Source organism: Archocentrus centrarchus, chromosome 20 (assembly GCF_007364275.1).
Source record: "Archocentrus centrarchus isolate MPI-CPG fArcCen1 chromosome 20, fArcCen1, whole genome shotgun sequence".
In the NCBI taxonomy this organism is placed as follows: Eukaryota; Metazoa; Chordata; class Actinopteri; order Cichliformes; family Cichlidae; genus Archocentrus; species Archocentrus centrarchus.
This window is the reverse complement of record NC_044365.1, coordinates 1,376,663-1,394,995: the sequence shown is the minus strand read 5'-3', so window position 1 is coordinate 1,394,995 and position 18,333 is coordinate 1,376,663. Positions and strand designations below refer to the sequence as shown.

Genomic DNA, 18,333 nt, shown 5'->3' with positions numbered 1-18,333 from the left:
TCAGCCTTAGAGCCCAACCTAATTCACAGCCGTGAAAATCGCTTTGCTTTTCTCCTGTAATACACATGTAATATGGTAGAAAACTGGATGTTGAGACGGCAGAGTCACGCCCTTCTGCTGCTTTCGTCACGCGTTCTTGGTTCGAGACCAGCTAGTTTGCGGGGCTGGAGCTGAACCCGTTTTTCGACCGAGCACCGAGTGCTTCCGTGGTGGAAAACCCGCCAAACGGATCAAATTAAAGCTCCGGCACCAGAACCCTGTTGGTGGGAAAGAGGCTAAGAGAACTGTAATGGTGCTGATGTGGGTGAAACGCTCCACTTAGATGGAGACACCTGAGCGCTGCAGAGTTTAAACCAGGGGTTCCCATTACGTCGATCGCGATCTACTGGTCGATCGCAAGAGAAGTGCAGGTAGATCCCATGGAACTTCCAGTGAAGTTGGGGAAAAAATGTAGATCGCATGGCATTAAAAGAAGTAGAAGATGGATGATAAACTATCATCCATCTCTTTCGTTACCACCCTACGCATGCACATTTAACCACGCTAGCTTTGCTTTAACCACTTTAGCAAGCAGCCGTGTTGCAAAGCTAACCTCCAGTTTATTTTAAACAAAACTGAAAAAATGTAAAGGATGAGTAAGAACCAGTGACGTGCAGTCAGGGGAGGCAGGTGAGGCACGGCCTCACCTGTCATCGTGGAAATATAAAATTAAAAAATAAATTAAATGGTTATATTCATTCAGTGATTTGTATTTTAAAGTTCTTTTCCATTTAACTACACCATTTTTAGATTAGTTTTTTCAAAATCGCTGAATTTTCGCATTTGCCGGTCAAATACTAAGAGACGAACGGTGAGGCACCAGCCCGGCGAGCCGCACCACGGATTGCGCAATCCGTGGTGCGGCTCAGTATAGTCATTGCCAATGACTACTAACTGTGCTGGCATGCTATGCAGTGAGACCGGATTACTTTCCGGTCTCACTGCACTTTTACTATATGAACTAAATTTCCATATTTTAGCTGGTGTATATAATGCACAGTTTATTTTTTGTTTTTTTCATTAACAACTGTATGTGTGTGTAATGCATTCTTGTGTTGAGCGATCATGAAACTGCTGCGAAGAGACACTAGGTGAGGCACGCAGTTCTCGTGCCTCATGGTAGGGGGCGCTGGTGATCCCAGGGACTCTACGACTCCTCGGCGGCAAGCTACCATAAACAGTTAGCAAGGCCAGTTAGTTTTTCCTGTTGCTTGGCCTTATGTTCAACATGGAAGATTACATAACTCAACTGAAAGAATTTTCTAAACTGGACTTTCAATCGAAGCAGAAGATAATAATTAAAGGAAGACCAACACCGGAGCTAAAAGGTTTGCTTCAGACTATGTTAATGTTAAACAAAACAACTGTTGCCAATCAAATGGTGAATAAGCTATATGTTTGTAAATCTGATGTGATGACGTCAGTGCCTCACCAGTCACGACCCTCACTGCACGTCACTGGTAAGAACAAATAACTAAACTAAAACTAAAATAGAATAGAATAAAATAAAATAAAATAGCAAAAAAACTATACACATATACATAAGCACTATATACATAAATATATGTGGCCCGGTCAGCAAAGGACAGGACTGACACCAAATAAAATTTAAAATGGGTCTTTATTCCCCGACTGAACTCATAATAAAGAATAAGAACAGCGTTAATTCTTTGTTTTGAGGTTAATTAACAAATGTCTCAACTTTAACAATACACTGTGCCCCTGCCTCCTCCAGTCTCAACACCGCTCATGGACACAGAACTGATCAACGGCTGTAGATTGAAAACAAAATGGAGGCCTAAGCTTTCCTACTGTGTACAAATCAGATTCCCTATACAGACAACAGCAGTGGCCTCACTTTTCTGATAAAGAAAACAAAGACAAGAAGAAAAGGAATAAAACAATCAAACACATTCACAATATTACAACACGACTAAACTCTATACCCTCAATAAAGTTAATCTAAACAGTGTTTTACAGCAAAACAGTACATAACACTTCACATCATAACACCAGGGAATAGTCGGTGACTTACTCTGACTCCAGTGGTCAGCCTGTGCTATAACACACCACCTCAGCCTATCACTGGATTTCTCCCCTCTGAAACCAGCAAGAGCAAACATAAGCTCAGTCTCTGAAAATAGCGCACACACCATGCACGCTGGATCACACGTATATGTTGTGCCTTTAGTCACTTACGCTGCTCCACTGCTCTGGCTTTTCCACACCATGCGGCAAACAATCGGTTTCTCAAGCAGCTTTGCGGCGATCTGATGGCGTACGGGACATTAGTCTGGCCTCTAGCCTCGATCTGAAATCTCGCGGGATTTCCGCATTCTCGCGAGACTAACCAGCTTCAGTGAGAATGACAACAATGCTCCACCAGGTGGGGCTGTTTAACCCTCTATTTAATCGCTTCCAATTTCACCTGGCTACATTCTCCCCTGCTAAAAGTCAACGTCCTCGGTGACTTCCTACTCCCCCATCCCTTCTCTAAGGTTGGATGTATAAAGGGCCACCCCTGCTAGTATCTGAGAGAACACATCTGGGCTAAAGGACACAGAATTACATGCTGATCTGGGTAGGTGAAACATATTTCTATGTCTCCCTGCAGTCTCTCTCTCACTTCGACGTGGAGGGGGAATGGGTGGCTCCACCTGGGCCTTCCTCTCCTTCCTTCCTCTCGGAGCGGGTACAGGCTGCGGTCCCCCTTTCTCCTCAGGGCAGCTGAAACGCCCTGATGGTGGGGCATGGTCCATGGAGTTGGCCCCCACATCACTATTAGGTGTCTCGCTCCTCCTTTGCTCAGGCACATCCTCACACTCTATTACTTGATGGCCTCCTGCTCTGTCTGCCAGCAGGTTCAAGTTGTCAGGCCCCACGATGGCCTCTTGCCCAGCTTGAGAACACCTGACTTCCTCCATCAACACAAAGTCTGGCTCCATGTCAGACTCCGACTCCGACTCCGAAACTAACATCCCTTCAACAGTGGGGGCAGCCAAACAGTGACGCTTGGTTTGCACTGGTACGGGCCCCACACATGGCCGAAGGTTGGACCTATGGACCCTCTTCTTCGGGCCTCCCTCCAAAGGTTCCACGGTATAGGTAGTCCCATGGACCTCGACAACCTTGTACACTGGAATTGCCCATGCATCCTGGATCTTATTCCTCCCAGGAGGCCTATGTCGGAGGTACACCTCCTGCCCCACCCCAACAGGTGGGCAGTACACTTTCTCCTGTTGCTGCACCACTCTTCCAGCAGCCTTTCTCTCGGCGCACTCTCTTGCTCGTGCGTGCGCATCCCGCAGCCTCTCTTGGTGGGTAATTAACCAGTCAGGCTGATCATCCCTCATTTGCTCTTGGCCCAACAGGGCATCAACCGGGAGGTGTGGATGGACCCCGAACAGCAGGTAGTAAGGTGAATACCCTGTGGTTGAATGTGGTGTGACATTGTAAGCGTACACAAGTTCTGACAGATGCTCAGGCCAACGCCGCTTCTTTTCAGGGGGAAGCGTGCGCAGGAGGTCATGTAAAGTTCTATTGAACCTCTCACACTGGGGGTTACCCTGTGGATGGTGGGGTGTGGTCCTGGTTTTCTTTACTCCATACAACTTGCATAGCTCTGCAACCACAGCACTTTCGAAATTTCTGCCCTGATCAGAGTGCAGGCGCTCGGGCACTCCATACTTCAAAAACCATTCCCTGAGAAGGGCCTTTGCTGTCGTATCTGCCTTCTGATCTCTTGTGGCAATGGCCTGACTGAACTTTGTGAACACGTCTGTGATCACCAGCACATTCTCACGACCATCTGTGGCTCGCTCCAGCACTGTGTAGTCCACAGCCACCACTTCAAGTGGTCGAGTAGCTAAAAAAGGGGTATATGGAGCCTGGATTCTTGGGTGCGGCATCTTTGTTAGGACACATCTCTGGCACTCTTTAACCCACTGTTCAACATCCTCATGCATACCACTCCAGAAACACCTCTGTCTCAACAGTCCTAAAGTTCGTTCAATGCCCTGATGTCCCATCTGGTCATGCACACTCTTGAGGACTTGCTCTTTGAGGCATGCAGGTAGCAACAGCTGATAGCATTCTCCAAGGTGAGTATCCTCAATCACTCTGTACAAAAGCCCATCTCTTTCTCTCAGTCGGGACCACTGTTTCAACAAGGAGCGTACTGGTTTGGATAAGCCTGCTCTCTCGTGGTAAGTAGGTTTTCTTTGGCGGCCCCAGACCTTTCTCAGCACCCCCAACACTGGGTCAGATGTTTGAAAACACTGTAGTTCTGCTTTAGAGTACCCAGGCAACACAGGTATGTTATCTGGAATTACTTCAGATGCCTGCAACTGCCTGATGTTACCCTGTTCAATCCCTGCTGCTACCAAACTCATATCCAAAGATGTCCCTGTCTTGAGTGAGCTGCATATGGCTACACAGTGATCAAATTCTGCATCTTCACTATCTGGCTCGGGCTCATCAGCTGGCGGATGCCGGGAGAGGGCATCAGCTGCTGTATTGCACCGTCCAGGCCGGTATTTCACATCAAAGTCAAACACAGCTAGCTGAGCGACCCATCGCTGCTGGATAGCCCCCAAATTGGCAGTGGAGAGATGACACAGGGGGTTGTTGTCTGTGATGACAGTAAATTTGGACCCCAACAGGTAGCTCCTGAACTTCTCCGTAACTGCCCACTTGAGTGCTAGCAGCTCGAGTTTCATGCTGCTGTAATTTCGATCATTCTTCTCAGCCCCTCTGAGCCTCCGGCTCGCATAGGCTATCACCTTCTTCCCACCTGCCTGTTCCTGGTACAGAACAGCACCTAATCCTAGGCTGCTTGCATCTGTCTCAAGGATAAAAGGTAAGGTGAAGTCTGCATAGCCTAGTGTGGGAGCACTGGTTAGTCTGTCCCTCAGCAGCTCGAAAGCTTCTTGACACATTTGTGTCCAGACTGACCTGAACATCTTGTTAGCCCTCATCTGGCTAGTCTCCCTGATGCATGCATTCACAGCATCATGAAGGGGCCCTGCGATCTTGGAGAAACCTTCAATAAACCTCCTGTAGTAACTGCAAAGGCCTAGGAAGGCACGGAGCTCCCCTACAGTACTGGGGATGGGCCACCGTTTTACAACACTTATCTTGTCAGGGTCCGGGCCTATGCCTTGGGCTGAGACTGAGTGACCAAGGAACCTGACCTCAGGTTGAAGGAAGTGACACTTCACCATTTTGACCTTCAACCCTGTCTCCCTCAACCTTTGCAGGACCCTCTCTAACCTCACCAGGTGGTCCTGGAATGTTGATGAGAACACCAGCAAGTCATCCAGGTAAATCAGTACAGTCTGAAACACCAAGTCACTCATTGTTGCCTGCATGAGCCTCTGAAATGTGGCAGGCGCATTGCATAATCCAAAGGGCATTCTCTTATATTCATACAGGCCAAAGGGTGTGGTAAATGCAGTTTTGTGCCTATCTTTCTCATGTACTGCAACTTGGTGATATCCGCTAGCCAGGTCAATCGTTGAAAAGAATCTGGCGCCACAGAGTGCATCCAGACTTTCGTCGATGCGTGGGAGCGGAAACGCATCCCGCCTGGTCTTCGCGTTTAGCCTCCTGTAGTCTACGCAAAGTCTTAGACTACCATCCGACTTGCGTACCAGAACAACAGGTGAAGCATAGGAGCTTGAACTCTCCTGGATTACCCCTTTCCTAAGTAGCTCTGAAATATGCTCCCTAACTTCCTGGTACTGGTTGGGTGGTATACGGCGGTAGGGCTGGGAGACAGGCGTCTCCTCAACCACCGGGATCTCATGTTTCACTCGATCAGTGAACCCCAGGTCCTCATCATGCACAGCAAACACATCTGCATATCTCTTCAAGAGCGACTCAAGCTCTACTTTCTGCTCTGGGCTGCCGCCACAGTGCAGCCGATCTAGAAAGCTCTGTATGTCACTGGCTGATTTTTGACTGTCCCTCGGACTAATGCTAACTTCCTCCAGGTCAGCAGAAATCCGCTGAAACTTAACCTCATAGGGGTCATCTTCCACATGATGGCACTGGCTGAGAATGCCTAGCCTGGTTTTTGGGGACAACCAGATATCCTCCTGTGAGAGGTTAATAACCTGAACCGGAAACACAGATCTGTTGGATGAGACGGCAGTTGGAACAACCATCAACCCACAAGGCAGTGGTGAGTCTCCTTGCTCGAGCAGCATAGTGGAGTTGCCGCTGGACTGTCCCTTGCGCCCCCTTGCACGGAGTGTGGCAACAGACATGGCAGGTACACGCACCCTGTGCTTACTAGCAAGCCGGGCCATGGATGTCTTTCCAACTAGCTCCGCCTCTTGTACCCTACGGCAAGCTTCCCTCCAGATGGGATCCAACTTCCCATCCAGAGCTACATCAAACTCTGTGTGTATCAGCTGCCGGCATCTCTTAGCAATGTTCATTCCAATTATGCCAGGTACCGAAGGGTCTGGCTCCTCATTGTCCCCATCTTTGATTATCAAGAAACCACACTCAGGGAGAGCTACCCCAAGAACTTGTATGTCTAGCTCGACATAGCCCAAGTAGGGGAGCGGCAGTTTATTGGCTGCAGTCAGTTTGAGCCATTTAGCAGTACAGTGCATGTCCTCGTCTCCTCCATGGAGGTGGTTTCTGAAGAAACCCTCAGTCAAAGTGCTTACGTTACTTCCTGTGTCCAGTATACACCTAAGGGGGACACCCCCTATCTGAACATCTAATTCAGGACACTTGCCAACAGCCTTTTCCAGAAAACGTTCTTTGGTTAAAATGCTCTCTGAGCCTTCTGACCTTCCTCGCATTGCTCGGCTCACAGCAATGGAGGGTTCCTGTTTCCCGGCACCGTGGAGCTAGGTGCAGCAGGTGACTGACTTTCTGTCTTCCGCGGGGCAGTACACTGCCTGGCCATGTGTCCCACACTCTCACAACGCAGACATATAGGCTGACCATCACTTGTGTACTTGGGCTGGACCTTAGGCCTACCTCCCTGATTAACACTCCCTGAGCTGATATTCTGCTCAGTGAGCCCCCGAACTGCATCAGTTAGCTCAGTGATCGCCCTACCCTGCTGTGCAATCATTTTAACAACTTCCTGCAGAGTTATGGCCAGATCAGCTTGTATTTTACTGGTTGAGTCTGGTTTCTCTAAAGTCTCATCTCTGCTGTCTCCTACCAAGTTTCGGTTTCGTGCTACATTAATGTTACGGGGCCTGTCTTCAAGTGACCACATTATTGCTTCATCTCTGACATCAAATAGGTTAGAGTCGGGTTTCTCTCTAACTAGTTTACGCAATCCGCGTCTCAGGGCTGAGTCCCGAACCCCCTCAATGAACTGGTCTCTCAAAGCCAGTTGTGCGTCAGCTACAGCATTAGGGGATTGTTGGAGAGCTAGATTTAGCAGCTGAGAGAGGGCATGTGAATACTCACGAAAGTCTTCCCCATCCACTTGTCTGCGAGAATAGAAAGCATGTAATAGCTGTGGTGTGGTGCGCTTCTCTCTGAAGGCTTCAGTCAAATATGAAAATAGGTCACTAGGATGCTTAGGCTGCCCTCCCATCCGTAATTTGACCTCCTCTAGTGCTGGACCCTTTAGATGTGACAAGATAAAGTCTACCTGTTCCTCTCTCTGTAGGCCCCTCACCCTCATTATTCGCTGCATTTCTTCTATGAACTCATCTACAGTGTACACATCATTTCCAACCTCACCACAGCAAGGTACAACATGTTTTTCTCTTGGGATGTAAACAACAGACCGTGTTTGAACATTACCTAGATTAGCAATACTTGACATTATCTCATCATGCTTCCTGCCCAGCTCTAGGACCTGTGACTGTAGCTGTGCAACTGGGTTACCTCCATCACTGAACAGAAAACCTGCATCATCTCCATGGCTGGTTCCTGCCGTGGGAGCAGCTGCCCCCACTTCCTCTTCGGACATTCTCAGGAGTCTCTGTTTCTATGTCCTTAGTGAAGTCAATTATCACAGTTCTAGCCGTTATGTATCTCCACCGAACAGTCCCAAACCAGTCGAAATTAGTCCTCTCCAGCAGCCTCTGATGACGAAGTCGGCTCTCCTCCAGAACACCAGCAACACGCACAGTTGCCTCCAAGACACCGCGCCACAGCCGTCACCCTCTCTGGCTCTCTGGAGCTGGACCTCCTCTGGCCACTACTGTTGTCTCTGTACAATATGTTCGTGCTCACTCTCAGTACAATGACCTCAAAACTTAAAGAGGAATCCCACTTCTGACACCAAAATTAGTGTGGCCCGGTCAGCAAAGGACAGGACTGACACCAAATAAAATTTAAAATGGGTCTTTATTCCCCGACTGAACTCATAATAAAGAATAAGAACAGCGTTAATTCTTTGTTTTGAGGTTAATTAACAAATGTCTCAACTTTAACAATACACTGTGCCCCTGCCTCCTCCAGTCTCAACACCGCTCATGGACACAGAACTGATCAACGGCTGTAGATTGAAAACAAAATGGAGGCCTAAGCTTTCCTACTGTGTACAAATCAGATTCCCTATACAGACAACAGCAGTGGCCTCACTTTTCTGATAAAGAAAACAAAGACAAGAAGAAAAGGAATAAAACAATCAAACACATTCACAATATTACAACACGACTAAACTCTATACCCTCAATAAAGTTAATCTAAACAGTGTTTTACAGCAAAACAGTACATAACACTTCACATCATAACACCAGGGAATAGTCGGTGACTTACTCTGACTCCAGTGGTCAGCCTGTGCTATAACACACCACCTCAGCCTATCACTGGATTTCTCCCCTCTGAAACCAGCAAGAGCAAACATAAGCTCAGTCTCTGAAAATAGCGCACACACCATGCACGCTGGATCACACGTATATGTTGTGCCTTTAGTCACTTACGCTGCTCCACTGCTCTGGCTTTTCCACACCATGCGGCAAACAATCGGTTTCTCAAGCAGCTTTGCGGCGATCTGATGGCGTACGGGACATTAGTCTGGCCTCTAGCCTCGATCTGAAATCTCGCGGGATTTCCGCATTCTCGCGAGACTAACCAGCTTCAGTGAGAATGACAACAATGCTCCACCAGGTGGGGCTGTTTAACCCTCTATTTAATCGCTTCCAATTTCACCTGGCTACATATATATATCAAAGTGTGGGCACCCCTGGTATAAATGAAGCATCGAAGCAGCAAATTTGTATCTAGAATTTTTTATAATCGAATTATTCGAGTTACTCGAGGAATCATTGCAGCCCTACTTCTAAATATCCGATAGTTTGGGGTCTAATATCTAATTTCGCTGTAATTGCTTCATCTCTGGATTTGCTTCTGCAAAATTTATAATCTCATATTTTTGCTCGCAAGTGCGAGTTTGTAGCTCATGCTTGCCTTGTGCAACTTGCCATGATTGTCTCCGTTAAAATGAACTGATACAGACACTAAAGCATCTCCAGGTGCTGTTAGTGTGTGTAGTTGTGCATGAACAAGCCGATGCATGGAAGTGGGTGGACGGGAGCTGAGGAGGCTTTAGTGTTAAAGTCATCCGACTTATGGATTAACTTAACGAAGAGAATCCAGAGAGAATATTGTTCAGACTCAGATAATAAGTAAAATGGAAATAATGTAAGTTATTTATTCTTTTAAGTGCAACCCAGTACCAAATGACCCGGGGGTTGGGGGCCTCTGCACTAAAGTTATTGTAGAAAAAAAAAAAACAGCTGATGGAGGGGTCAGGTGGGAACTTTTCTCAGATTTGGTTGGTTTGTTTTGATAGAAAAAGCAGCCATTAGGGCTGCAACTATTGATTATTTTATTAATTGAGTATTCTATTGATTATTCCATCGATTACTGGAGTAACTGGATAAGAAATACTTGTTTCACATTAACAATTCATCTGCATATTTTAACTTCTGTACTGCAGTTTTTCCCTGTGTGAAACAAACAGGGTGGATGGAGCAGCTACAAAGTTCTCTTTTCTTCACTTACTGATCAGCTGGTTGATGAAGGACCTCCAGCTGTTTCCCAGTAAAGGTTTAATGGAGGTTACAGGGGGAAAAGCTTATTTTGGACACTAGAAAAACATTTCCTTCCGCTCCACCTGAGCTCACCGGCTCTGCCTCTTTGTGCAGACTGACTGCAGGTAAATCAGCTGATTGCTGCTGTTGTGTTAGTGTTTATGTTGAAAAACTGGGGGCTGTGTGAGCGTAATCTTGTAATGCTTTATATTCACAAGCATTCTCCTAAATACGTTTCTACTGCAGGTCTATATTTAGTCACTAATCAGGGATTAAAGTATCAATAATATTTTGACGGTCCTTCCAGTACCGGATGGTCACCGGTGCTAATAGCGGTGCTCGCTAGCAGCAGTATGTCCGGGAACTGAAGTAGAGAAAAAAATTTAAAAAAACAGCTGAAATTCTCAGCACAGCGAGCACAAACACACGAACACGCAGAGAGCGGTGGAGGCGGAAAAACACGATGATCCCCTCAGTGTTAAAGGGAATCCGTCACAGCCACAGAGAACTTTATAGAATCGGAGATGACGGTAATGCAGCACTAAGCTGGTTTGGTCAACCCCAGACCCACAAGAGGACAACAGAGAACTGTTATGCAGCTAATGTGAGCGAAACGCTATTTAATGGATCCGATTGCATTTTTTATTTCTTTCTGATATCCGATCCAGTAATTTAGGTCAGGATTGGATCAATAATGAATATCGGATCGGTGCATCATTAATCTGTACACAGACTGAGCCTGTTATTGCCCACCCTTGAGGGGGTAACAGGGTATTGTTTTTATGTTTGTTAACAATATTACAGCAAAACTAGCAGTCAAATTCATACCAACACTGCATGAAAGAGCCAGTGACCCCTAGATCACCTCATTAAATTTCAACTGGGTCAAGGTCAGAGGGGGGAACGGTCAGCTGACAGTAGTTTTTGTTCAGTCATTGAAAGCATCTTTTCCTGCTTAAATCTGGTTTAAAAGTGAAATGACCTTTGAACTCTGTGAGTCAGCAGTTCTCTTACATTGTCAGCTGAGGTCCATGATTGAAGAACGTTGTTGGTGCAGCTTCATTACTGAAATCTGGAGGTCTTCCTTTGGACCCATCACTCCTCATAGACACACAGCTGGATGCTGCAGATGCTGCTCTGTGCTCCTCTTCCTCCATCCTCTGGATGTGAGGCTGTGGTCAGTCTGTAAACCACAAACACACAGTTAGTGATGCTGTTGTACTGGAAGCATTTCATCGATGTGTGTTTCTAATACTGGATCTGTGTAACATGAAGGAGTGAGGGCCCTGAAGGCCCCTACCATAATGTACTGTTATTTTAGAAGGTCCCACACTAATTATATTATCGGGATAATATATTTAATATATATATTAAATATATTATCCCGAATGTCTGAACCACAAATTTTGAGAAATTTGAAATCCACAACACAACAAAACAATGCAAGGGCACAAGTTTCACACTCAAAATCAAAAAAGGTGGGTCATATTTACCTTTTTCTGATCTAATTCTGGGTACAAAGCTGTACAGTGTTTCATCAATAAGTTTATCATCACCTGCTAATTTTGTGCAGGATTGTTTACATTAAGACAGCTATGTTTGCACTGCCAGTATGTTTGTTATTTTATAGAAAGCCCAAACTAAAAAGGAGAGGATGTAGATCATTCAGATGAGTGATTGTGTGTTTTGCAATGTGTGTACTATATTGGGTGCAGTACTAGTTGCAGTTTCGGCTCCACCTGTTGGTTTTTCTAGATGCAGACATGTTGTGAAGTTGTTGTTTTCAAGCTGTCATTAAAACCGCTGTAAACTAAGTCAAATCTCCTCACTCATTTCGACAGAGGAGCAGCATACCTGTGAGGTGCTGTTAGTGAGGGGGGACTGGAAAACAAGATCACCTGTGTCCATGATAATGCAAGAAACATAATAGTGGTGAACAACGAGCTATTGGAGAGGGAATCTGTGTCCTGTTTTGTGCATACTGTGCAACTGGCGATAAATCATGCAGGAACTGCTGACACACTCCAGCCACATGAGGTCTAGCATTGTCCTGCATTAGGAGGAACCCAGGGCCGACCGCATCAGCATATGGTCTCACAAGGGGTCTGAGGATCTCATCTCGGTACCTAATGGCAGTCGTGCTACCTCTGGCGAGCACTTGGAGGGCTGTGCGGCCCTCCAAAGAAATGCCACCCCAGACCATTACTGACCCACCGCCAAAGCGGTCATGCTGAAGGATGTTGCAGGCAGCAGATCACTCTCCACGGCCTCTCCAGACTGTGTCACGTCTGTCACATGTGCTCAGTGTGAACCTGCTTTCATCTGTGAAGAGCACAGGGCGCCAGTGGCCAATTTGCCAATCCTGGTGTTCTCTGGCAAATGCCAAGCGTCCTGCACGGTGTTGGGCTGTGAGCACAACCCCCATCTGTGGACGTTGGGCCCTCATACCATCCTCATGGAGTCGGTTTCTAACCGTTTGTGGAGACACATGTACATTTGTGGCCTGCTGGAGGTCATTTTGCAGGGCTCTGGCAGTGTTCCTCCTGTTCCTCCTTGCACAAAGGCAGAGGTAGCGGTCCTGCTGCTGGGTTGTTGCCCTCCTACAGCCTCCTCCACGTCTCCTGGTAGTGCCTCCAGCCTCTGGACACTACGCTGATCAAGTGGGGACTGGAAAACAAGGTCATCGCTTGTGTCCATGACAATGCAAGAAACATGATAGTGGCCAACAACGAGCCATTGGAGAGAGAATCTGTGTCCTGTTTCATGCATGCTGTGCAACTGGCAATAAATGATGGACTGAAGGCAGATGCCATGATTGGTGCATGCATGACACTGGTGAGCCAGTCTCATGTGCTGTGGCCGCTGTGGCACTAAAGAAAAAACAGGAGCAACACGACCTTCCAGCACACAAACTCATCCAGTCCTGCAGAACAGGCTGGAACTCTTTCACTGACATGTTCCAGTGTATCTACGAACAGCGATGGGCCGTCACCGCTGTGTTGTCGAACAGAACAGCGACAAAACTAACGGACGCTGGATGCTTTGGAGCTGTTAGATAAAAACTGGCAGATAAATGAGGATATGCTCCCTGTGCTGGATTCCCTCAAAAGTGCAACCACTGTGTGGCACCCCAGAAGTGTAGCCACATATGGGAAGTTGCATAACTAATAATCATAATAATAATATAGGAAAAAAAACTATTCATAGGATTGCTGTAATATTTTTATCTATATCTGTAATATTTTATCTTAATTAATGTATGTGTTGATATTAACTTTGAAGTGTAAGTGTCATGGTCCCTGGTAGTCATGGTAGTCCTGGGGTTGTTCTGTGGGGGCCTCCCTCTCTCTCTCTGTCTGTCTGTCTGTCTGTCTCTCTCTCATTCTGGCTGGGCTAGTCTAGTTCTCCACCCACTGAACCAGCTGCTGCAGGAGGCTCTCTCACACCTGTTCCTGATGCGGCCATCAGGAGTCCTACTTAAGCTGACTAGTGGCATCTGGTCTTTGCTGGATCGTTGATTGTGCAACAGTTAGTCTCAAGATTCACACCTGTTAATCCTTTCACGTTGCCTGATTACTTGCTAACCCGTTTTTGTGCTGTACTCCAGATACCGCGAGTGGAGGGAGAGACCAGTTAAGAGGAGAACAGACCCAAGGAGGAAATTTGGAACACCACCGGAAACCCCGCAGCCACCTTTTTGAGTTCACCCACCTCTGACTCATGACAGTAAACAAAGGGCCCTGATATGAAAAGGAGAGGTGATCTGTTGGCTGGCAGTGGGGTGGAACTATTGTCACGTTCCAGTTGTCCGGGGGGGGTGACAACAACACTCGTCCTCCCACCTCTCAAAGCAGTTTGGAACGAAGCAAAGAAGTCTGCTGTCCTCATTGCTCCTTGTTATTCACCTCATACAAGTGTCACACACTTGTTACTGTGGTACTCACACGTGACCCGTAACCACTGCTCTGTGTGGGGAAACCTGTATCAGTGTCAGTGGTGTTCCCCGTCACCATGAGTTTACTGAACAGGTAATAGCAATATCCTTTAAAGAATAATGAAAAACATTTTGATGATGGAAAAAATTAGGTGAGACACTTTTTACTGTGAGTGTTTTTTTTTAACCCACAGAAGGTATTTTTAAGTAATTAGCACTTTGTGTACATGTAATTATTTCTATAGGAATTTCAACTCAGAAGGAGATTCCAGCAAAGTAAATGGTAAATGGTAAATGGACTAGTTCTTATATAGCACTTTTCTACTCAGTATGAGCACTCAAAGCGCTTATACAACCTGTTTTACATTCACCCATGCACTCCCATTCATACAAGCGCTTCCATTTTTACAAAGCTAAGTGCTTTTTAATTAACTAACATTCACACGCATACATACTCCGACAGAACAGTCGGAGAGCAACTTGGGGTTAAGTATCTTACCCAAGGATACATTGGCATGTAGCCTGGAGTAGCCAGGATTCGAACCGCTGACCTTCCGATCAGTAGGTGACCTGCTCTACCTACTGAGCTACAGCTGACTTCAAGAACACAGTGGCAGCATCCCTAGAAGGACAGATGCATCCAACGGACACAGGGAGAGCTGGAAGTGTGGCACTCCTTACATCTGCTCTTCATCCCCGCCACAAGCACCTGAGTTTTTTAGAGGAGGACACGCAGCAGGCAGGAAGAGAATTCCAGCGTGGTGGTCCGTGGACAGTCGCCGCTTCCCACGACTACATCGGCCAGCACGTCGTTTTCTCTGTGTCGCTGCTACATCTGTTCATGTTATATCTCTGAGCTGAACATGCTGACATGCTGATTTCACTGAACAAAAACGTTTCTTCAGCTGAGTACACTTATGATGCTTTAGTCACACATGTTTGAACTGTAGCTGAAAAAATGTTTATGTAAGTCTGACTGTTTTTAGAGTGTTGCTGTTTATTATGAGGAATGACTATTGATTAATTGACATGGTCGTTGTGAATTGTGGGACAACAGACATCGTTGTTCATAATACACAACACAGTGTCACACTTTTAAAATCGCAACTTATTAGTTTTTCAGATGTTATTTGTACTATTTTAATACAACACAAACATATTTTTATTAATGCGTTTTCATAAGGCACAAGAAAGTATATTTTAATTTTGTTCCCCTTTTTAAAAAGGATTCACCATAAAAAGAGCACTAAAAATATAAACGCAGTGCCCAAAATGACTCAAACTAACTACAGACCAGTATTTGGAAATGCCATGAACTCAGCAACATGGCGGCAGCGCCGAGAACAGGAAGTTTGTACCGAGTCACAGTTTGATCATCAGAATCATTGTGATCTGTTTCTTTATTGAAGCAGACTCGTTATTGAGAACTAAACCTTCTTCCTCTACAGTCCACAGAGACAAACACACTCAGAGACTCTGACAGGACAACAACAACAACGTTGTGTTACACTCACCCTGCCTCAGCTCCTCCTCCCTCCTCCTGCTCTCTGAAGGAAAATGGAGGCTCAGCTAACGGCCTGCTGCCAACGTTTCTGTCACAGACTCGCTGTGGGCTGTCTCTAAAGTCTAAAGGGTCCCCCTCGGTGCTGAAGCTGCGGAGAGCTGCGTGGACACAAACACGGGGACGGCTCTCCGGGCTGTCTCTGAAAGGATACAAAAGGCTCCGAACTCCGCGGAGAAAGACGACAAGTTGGCGACGGACTCACTTTCACTTTCACTGCTCCTCCCTCCATGAATGAGGAAGCTGGGACTTGTAGTTTTTAACCTCGGACATGTAGTTTTTACCCTCGGTGCAGTCTTCCTCCTTGTAGAGGATTTAATCCAGGACGCGCACTGCATGCTGGGACAGCTGTGGCTCGGTCCAAGAACCGGGAGGAGGCGCTAGCATGGCTGATAGAAGCATCTGTAGTTGTTGATGCTGTGAAAAACACCTGTACAGGTAACACTGTGCTCTGTGATGCTGATGTGACTGATCTGTCAGTCAGTGAATATAACGAGCTCACTGTGAGCATCTCTGATATCTGTGGCTGTGACTCTGAATCAGAGCACGGAGACTTCCTGTTCTCAGTGGGCTCTGAGCATCCAGAGAGCTGCAGGTCCACATTTAAGGCGGCACAGGAAGTTTGTTGGACTTGGAGAAACCTGCTGAGCTTGGATACAGCTGCTGAGAACCAAAGTGTTCCAGTATGAGCCTCTGAGTGCTGGACTGAGCCTGATCACACTGTTACAGAGGTCTGGTTACCCTGTGGTGGCTGCTGACCTGTCCGTGCATACCTGCAGCCTTACAGGCTGGTTATCTCTGAGCTCCTGTTTCAGCAGCATCATTAATCAGAGGTCATTAACATCATAATTACTGTTGTTCCAGGAGCATCGCTGACACTGAGCAGTCAGCTTGTTGTGACCTCAGAGCTCTGCAGAGACAGCAGAGGGAGACGATTTCTGCCTCTTTAAACACAAACGCTCACAGGAGTCACACTGAGTTTATTTCTGAGATCTTCACTCACATGTCTGTGTAGATTCTCAGTCATCCAGGTCATAGTAGTCTCTGGAGCTTGAAAAAGGCGACTGGACTTCTTTTTGTTTCTTGAAGACGTTTCACCTCTCATCCGAAAGGCTTCTTCAGTTCTCAACCAAATGGTGGAGAGACCCTCTACAGATTTTACTAACAAGGTCCAGAATCTTGTACTGGATCCAGATGAAACCATGGTGTCCTTTGATGTGGTTTCACTTTTCACTTGCATACCCACAACTGAGGCAGTGGAGACCGTCAGAAGACGACTACAGGAAGACGATTCCTTACTGAACAGAACCAGCTTCACCCCAGATCAGATTTGTGCACTTTTAGATCTCTGCCTTACCACAACATATTTTAAATACAATGATGGATTCTACAGACAGAAGCATGGATGTGCCATGGGCTCCCCAGTGTCTCCCATTGTAGCCAACCTTTACATGGAGGAAGTGGAAAGTAAAGCTCTTGGTTCTTTCAAAGGGAAGGCACCTAGCCACTGGTACAGATATGTAGATGACACCTGGGTCAAAATCAAAACCCAAGAAGTAGAAGCCTTCACTCGTCACATCAACTCAGTGGATAAATACATACGTTTTACCAGGGAGGACACCAGAGATAACAAGTTACCATTCCTGGACTGTGCGGTGCTTATCGAGGAAGATGGAAGCCTCAACATTGAAGTTTACCGGAAGCCCACACACACAGACCAGTATCTCCTCTTTGACTCCCACCACCCTCTGGAACACAAACTTGGGGTGATCAGGACCCTACAACACCGTGCGGAAAGTGTTCCCTCTAAGGCAGAAGGGAAGCATAAGGAACACACACACATTAAGAAAGCCCTCAAAACATGCGGTTACCCCAACTGGGCCTTCATCAAATCAGCTAAGATGCACAGGAATGAAGGCCAAACACAAACTACAGAGAATAGGAAGGACAAGAGGAACAACATTGTCATCCCATATGTGTCGGGCTTGTCAGAGAAACTCAGAAGAATTTTCTCCAAGCATGACATCTCAGTATACTTCAAACCAAGTCACACCCTAAGACAAAAAACTGGTTCATCCCAAGGACAAACCCGCCAAACACAAGATCAGCGATGTAGTGTATGCTGTTCAGTGCAGTGAAGAGTGCTCGGACCTCTACATTGGTGAAACCAAACAGCCTCTTCACAAACGAATGGCACAACATAGAAGAGCCACCTCGACAGGACAAGATTCAGCAGTACATCTGCATCTGAAGGAAAAAAGGGCACTCTTTTGAGGATGCCAATGTCCACATTTTGGACAGGGAAAACAGATGGTTTGAAAGAGGAGTGAAAGAAGCCATCTGTGTCCACTGTGAACAACCATCATTGAACAGAGGAGGTGGATTACGTCACCAACTTTCCCCCGCTTACAGTGCTGTCCTGAGCTCCCTTCCCAGACGTCTCAACCCCCATTCACACCTTTGTTCCAGTGACCTCAATAGGCCACAGGAAACAATGGAGCGGAGTCCTAAGTTGGTTTCAACTGAAACCACTGATTAAATCTGACCCACGCCCCCTTCACACCTGGGCACATGTGTTTCACGCACATGATCAATAGAGGGTCATAACCACCTCCAGGGGACTACGCCCACAGGGGTTTAAATACCTGGGTCTCTCCACCATTTGGTTGAGAACTGAAGAAGCCTTTCGGATGAGAGGTGAAACGTCTTCAAGAAACAAAAAGAAGTCCAGTCGCCTTTTTCAAGCTCCAGAGATCTTCACTCACAGTTTGGCA

General features: G+C 46.6%; 1 protein-coding gene across 2 annotated transcripts in view; it reads right to left on the bottom strand.

Moving 5' to 3' along the window:
* The window catches only part of LOC115799114 (NACHT, LRR and PYD domains-containing protein 14-like), a 488,499-nt gene that overhangs the window by 54,858 nt on the left and 415,308 nt on the right, over nt 1-18,333 (bottom strand). Inside the window, exons 1-2 of one of the 2 annotated variants that reach the window (XM_030756099.1) lie at nt 15,513-15,778; nt 11,079-11,247 (exon numbers count right to left, since the gene is read on the bottom strand). The exons of the other annotated variant lie outside the window; for it this stretch is intronic. Of the exons in view, the coding sequence (XP_030611959.1) occupies nt 11,079-11,221 (143 nt within the window). The 5' untranslated portion in view covers nt 11,222-11,247; nt 15,513-15,778. Of the gene's footprint in view, nt 1-11,078; nt 11,248-15,512; nt 15,779-18,333 lie in introns of those variants that run through there. 2 annotated transcript variants of the gene reach the window in all.